Source organism: Ambystoma mexicanum, chromosome 6q, assembly GCF_040938575.1.
Source record: "Ambystoma mexicanum isolate Mex_15411 chromosome 6q, UKY_AmexF1_1, whole genome shotgun sequence".
Taxonomy (NCBI): Eukaryota; Metazoa; Chordata; class Amphibia; order Caudata; family Ambystomatidae; genus Ambystoma; species Ambystoma mexicanum.
In genome coordinates, this window is record NC_090937.1 from 51,961,871 (window position 1) to 51,968,329 (window position 6,459).

A 6,459-nucleotide genomic window follows, 5' to 3' on the forward strand; every position below is an offset into this window, starting at 1 on the left:
TAGGGTCCTGTTTGTACCTTTTTGATAGCACAATAAAGACTGGAATTTGAATCCCTTATCCTAGTCTAATTTCCTGCCCACCAACACTACAGCTGGTTGTTTCTGGTAACTTGCAAGAAAATTGCATGCTGGCCACTTCAGGATTTCCCGTTCAGTTGAACGAAGTAACATGTCAAGCTGGTGTTTCTGATGAAAATGAAATACTTTTTAGGAAGATGGGTGCTCTGCCAGGTCGCTGCGGAAAACCATTATAGGCGGGCCCTAACTCTTCACCATTTCTTGGACTATTGCACAGCTGCACCATTTAAAAGGGAGTGCGGGTCTTTTGAAATGCACTGCCTATCTGTCCTTTGAAATCGAACTTCCACGAAAAGGTAGTGGAGATAGAATCCGTGGGCTGGTGAGCTGCAATCTTAGTGCAGAGCGCGCTGCACAGTAGCCTAGTGTGACGTCATCGTGTCAACTATCACGTCTCCCAACTACCCTACTTCGAGAGAAGATCAGCGTTACGGCCGTTGGGAACCTGCTGCGTCAACAAAAGGCAGGTATCGTTTCATTACAACTGGACAGCCGCGAGACCGTTTTCCGTCTCACGGGAACGCGGTGTCCCCGAGGACCGCAGGCGCCATGAGGATGGAGTTCACCGACAAGCAGCACAGTCAGCGGCTAATGCAGCATCTAAATGGACAGCGCCGCCGCGGCCAGCGCTGTAACCTGGAAGTGAGAGTGGGAGGACAGGTGTTCCGCGCGCACCGCGAGGTGTTGGCCGCCGTCAGTCCCTCTGTAGACCAGGAATTAAGCGGGAACGACGTGCAGCCAAAGGACGACTTCGTCATCACTATCAGCGAAGCCTGCATGACCGCCGAAGCAGTCGAAGAGTTGCTAGGTTTCCTCTACACAGGTCGAGTGCTGCTGGCAGAACACAATGTCGAGGAACTGCTGCGCGGCGCCCAGTACTTTGCGCTACCAGGCTTGCGAGCTCACTGCCGGGACTTCCTGCTTCAGTCCTTACGCGCCGACAACTGTCTGAGGTACCTGACGTTAGCCGAGCGACACCAGCTGGCTGAGGTGGCTGAGCGCGCTTACTGCCTTCTGCGTGATGGGTTCCACACGTTGGGTGGCCGCCAACTTGCCTCTTGCCCGCGCCACGTGCTGGCGAAACTGGTCCGAGACCAAGAGCTGCGAGTGAGTGGGGAGGATCAGGTGCTACTGGCCCTCGTTCAGTGGGCGCGTGGGACGTCGGAAGAAGGGCGCGAGGAATGTGGGCAGGGCGAAGGCGTGGATCGCATTGACGCCTTTGAAAACATGTTTAGCCACGTGCTGCTGAGCGCCGTTTCAGACCGTGTTTTGAGCACGGTGATGCGCGACGAAATGATGACGAAACGGTGCCCAGCAATACAAAACCGGGTGCAAGAGGAGCTAGCGAAGAGAAGGAAGGGGGTGCCATCTCCACCACCAACACCTGGCAATTCAGCAACTCAGAAGCTAAGCAGGATGGTGCTGTTGCAACGCAAAGGAGCCCTGCTGGATGCTGTACTAGTCCTAGGTGGCCAGCGCGCAGACGGGCGTTTCAGCAATGCTGTTTTCGCATATGTGGTGACAGAGGACACCTGGTTTAAGCTGACTGACATGCCCTACCGTGCCGCTGCCCTTGGCGCCACCTCGCTGGGCAAGCATGTCTACATGACAGGCGGTGCTTCAGAGGAGACTTTGGGTCTCCGAGCAGCTTGGCGCTATGACATCGATACAGATTCCTGGACCAAACTTCCCGACCTACCTCAGGAGTTGGTATTCCACACAATGGTGACATGTGGTGGAGCTGTCTACACAGTGGGCGGGAGTGTGGCCCCACGCAAGTATACCTCCAACATCTACCGTTATGATCCGCGTAAGGAGAGTTGGTCACTTGCTGGCAAAATGAGTGTTCCCATGGACGGGGCAGAGGTGATCACCAAAGAGGATAGGTGCATCTACATTGTAACAGGGCGTTGCATTGTCAAAGGGGCCATTTCCCGTGTTGGGGTAGTAGACTGCTTCGACACAACGACTCATGAAGTGGTGCAGTGCATGACCTTCCCTATCCAATTCAAGCATCGGCCCCTACTTTCTTTCCAGGATGAGAATGTGCTGGCAGTGCAGAGCCACAAGCAGAGTCTGGAGATCAACTTGCAAAAGGTGCGGGCTACTAAGACAACCAGGACTGTGCCCCTCATGCCAGGGCAACTAAAGCTAGACATTTGCCATGCAGTCTGTAGCTTGCCTGGGAATAGGGTATTTGTCTGTGGCGGTGTTGTCTCAGCCAACGACCAACGTGGTAAGCCTTACACCATTAACCAAAATGCTTGTCTCTTCAACCAAAAGAAGGGTGAATGGAAGATACTAGCCCCTCCACCTGAAGCTCTTGATTGTGCAGCCTGTTGTACTGCCCAGTTGCCCAGAAAAATTCTATTTAAAGGTGACAATCAACCAGAGAAAAAACCCACAACGAAAATAAATAGCTAACGATCTAAAAGCTGCCACACCACAGTATCAGATGATTGAATGTTAACTCCATCTGAACTGTTGTTATATTTTTGTGTTTGTGCCATTATGTTTAATTAATTGGGCATACTATATACACTGACTATATCACACCACAGTAAATTCATCCTCTGTTTTTAAAGAAAAGCACAATCAAAACAATAAAAACATACACCCTAATTATGCATTCTTTTGACTGACAGCCTTCACCCTATTTGAAAAGAAGTTTACATTTTATTATTAAATGGATTATGGACATAGAATGCTGCAGAACAAACATATAACCTTGTTTTCAAATGAATTAATTTTCAATTAGTTATTTATTTTGAAACGTGTAGCAGTTGTCAGTTTTAAAGCTCAATATGGGAATTATCTTTACTTGTGTCTTTGGAGACGTGAGCCTGTTTTTTGAGAAATGTCAAGCACTCCATCAAAACAGAACATAGGTGTATCCCACCAGGGCATGGGCCACCCACCTCCATACATCTTCAATAAACACTGCTAGACTTCACCCACCCAAATACATATAAACACCCCCAATAGAATACAGCTGTGTCCCATGAACAATTCGGTCCAGCTGTTCACATAATCAGTCTCCTTTACTCTCCTACTCCCCTGACAATCTGTCTCGGCACCCATCCTCTCATCTGATATCTATGGGCTGCTATTAAGCACCTAGCCACTCCCTAGCTACCTTAGTGCTGGCTAACAATGCACACACGCATTTTAGAACTCCTTCTTTCACGTGATCTCCATGTCACTGGGCCTAGTAAGATCGTTGTCTCTGTCTTCCCTCTGTTCCCCCTCGTTTGCCTCGTTGCACCTTGAAACACTTGTGTATAGGTACGTTATGAATGCCATATCATATATCACATCTCTGACTACGGTCTTCTGAAGGGTGTTCATCCCCACAGCGCCTAGAGGCCATACCAATGGCACTATGCACAACATAACATGCAATCACACCAGCTAAATTAAAATGCCTTACCTCCAATACCTGATTGTATCCTCGAAATTTGATCTTTTGTTGGTTGGGAATGGATTAATTGATTTAATTTTAGGCAAACTCTAATGAAGGGTGACTGTAATGATCTGAAAAGTGTGTGTGTGTGAGTGTGAGAGAGAGAGAGAGAGAGAGAGAAATAGCTTGGATTGGTGAATGACAGAATGGAATGTGGAACTGGCAGGGACCTTGGAGTTCCAGGCATGGCAGTTAGGGACTGCAGCATGGGAACCCTGCCTATCTCTTCTTTTTGTAGCTTCTTACTTTGATCTGCAACTAATAAAGAACCTAACTTTTTTACCTGCTGGTATCCTGAGTCCTGCCTGAATTTCTACTGGCTTCCAAGACACTTCATTTGGCAACGAGGAACTAAGAAACCACGGTAATGGAAGTAGATGACAGCCGGTGAGCTGAAAATTTAAGGGCCGCTGGTGGAGAGTGCCTTTGGTGAGGGAGAGACCAGGAAAACGGAAAAACTTTTTGATGGAGGTCTGGACATCCTAATGAACAGAGTAAATGCTGCAGACCAGTGCAGAAAGAATAGGTTTGAGGCAGCTTTGAGCTAAGAGGCAGAGCAGTGGGCTCTGCATAAGGGCAGCTTTGGAGTTAGAGTACCTGGAAAGCCGCGCTGTTAAAGCCCCTGCCATGGTCCAGGAATACATTAATTTTCAAAAATGGATTAGCAGAGTGTGCTAATTAAAAAATGTTTGATTAGCAGACGACCCATTTGATTAGCAATGTTGTACTAATATTAATGTCAACAGAAGTTATTTGTACCCAAGACATGAAATGTGCAATATTACAGCGTTTTGCATACCGCTGAAATAAGACATTAGTGAGAGGAGTGAGGCCTTGCAAATTCTTTAAACTTCAGCTAGACCTGTGGTTCGGGTAACTTAGTTTACCTATTCAACCTAAGAGAAATGCACTCGACCCATAGCAACGGAGGACAACAAATTTAAAATGCGATTTCTGTAAAATGGTGCATGTCACTATAAACCCACTTTGTTTGGCACACTGCTGGCACCCAGAATCCAGCCATGCACAGTGAACTTGTGTTTGACATTTACTGCTAACAAAATAAATGTTAAATAAAAGTTTCAAATATGTTTGGTAATTGCTGCTCACCCTTCATAAAATCTACTCGACTATGCGAGGAGAAAATACTTTGTGAGCCAGTAATGAGGTTATGTAAAATGTAAAAAGTTAGCTGCATCAATGGACACACATCAATAGATATGATTAAAAAAAGGCTCTGAAAACAGTTTGGCCAGTTGTCTCCTGCAGGTGGTAATATATAATACAATCGTAATGCAAAGCCCTAGTGGCCGACCATGCATCAGTCTTAGACAAACTTAGAAAAACAAACTCCTAGGCAATCTCCTAGGTGTGGATCACTATGCCCCCCCTGCTCTTATATCTCAGGGCCTTTGTGCACTTTTTTACTCCTATCTTACGCCTATCTTACTCCTATGCATACATTAACATAAGACACAAAGAAAACATATGAATCGATTCAAACAATAGAAACCCTTTTATTCATACATAACAATGCATGATGCAAGCACTACTATAATGCAAACTCGAATTTGCACCTTTAATGCTTTTGGTGCAAATCTAGCATGCAGTGAAATGACTGCAAGCCTTACAGGCTTCTAATGCAAGCAATACAATTCCTCTCCATTCCACACCATACTTCACACTCTCTCTCTCAGACAGACCCTGTCTGATTACCCCATCTATAGCTCTGTGTGAGTGTCTGTTCTAATCCCCATGCACTCATCTTATTCAACAATACCCCCCCTTTCCTCTTTCTTGTTTTGCTCTGCCTCTCCTCTCCCGCTAACTCTGCAACCAGTCAGTCAGGAAGGGCCAGGCCTCTCCTTGCCAGATCTCATCAGCTCTGCTGCAGAATGTTTCCCCAAGCTTCCTCTCTCAAAGTCATCCAAGCGTCTCTCCTATGCCACTGCCAAACATCTCTCTCCCATCTTAGCGTCAGCTCCCTCGATCTTAAAGCTGCATCTCCAACAACATCCCATAGAGCAGACCAGCAGAGCAGCAACTACTTCAAATATCCATCTCCACCAACTAGAAACTCCCTAAAGCCTCACCTCTTATTATACTGTTCAATGACGTATACAAATACCTATGGTTACATTAAGCATTCCCTCGTTTCTCTGTGTGTCAGCATTTCTAAAACTGAGTCAGTGCCTAAATGTCTGTGTTGCATGTACTTTACTTTGCAATCACTACGTGTTCTGGTCAATCACTGCGTGTTCTTTGTCAATGTGACATTTCGGCCTATCTATACCATATCTATCTTCTGTCTGCGGTACCATTCTACCATTTCTCATATTTCTCCATTCATATATCTCTTTCCTCAGAGAGCAGACCATCTCTCGTCTCCATGCAAAAGCACTCCCTGCTGCCTGGCCCCCAGCTTCTCTGCCTCTGCTTTCTGCGAACACAAGGCCTGCAAGATGCTGATGAGCCAGGCCGTCTCATTCGTTTCTCGGGCAAAGTTACGACCTCCCTGCCAAGAAACTGTTTACATTCCTTTCTTCACACTAACTCATAACAACTTCGCACTCCGCGGCGCTTCTGTGTGTCTCCATTCAGAATGGCTTAGGAGCCAGCTACATACGGTCTAGCGTTTACTCTTTCTCTCACAGACCCAAGCGCTACATAATGCAAACTCATTGCATATTCTAAGTGCACACTCAATGCGTGTCTCTCTACAATGCATACATAATACATAACATATCTCTACATGTATAACATGTCTACATGGCTCTACATGGCACTTCAAATATAACAGGCCTCATTCTATAAGCAAATTGCAAATGCATACAAATATGTGGCAGAATAATGCGGATAGTCTAATGATGCGACTTCCTGTACTAATCAAAATGAATGATGAATAACTGGATCCCTAA

At 46.3% G+C, this 6,459-nt stretch overlaps 1 protein-coding gene across 1 annotated transcript; it reads left to right on the forward strand.

Annotated features, from left to right (window-relative positions):
• Nucleotides 1–275: 275 nt before the first annotated feature.
• CCIN (calicin) lies at nt 276–4,034 on the forward strand. The gene has a single exon (XM_069630462.1). The coding sequence runs from the start codon at nt 628–630 to the stop codon at nt 2,500–2,502; it is 1,875 nt and encodes a 624-aa protein (XP_069486563.1). The 5' UTR covers nt 276–627; the 3' UTR covers nt 2,503–4,034.
• The last annotated feature ends 2,425 nt before the right edge of the window (nt 4,035–6,459 follow it).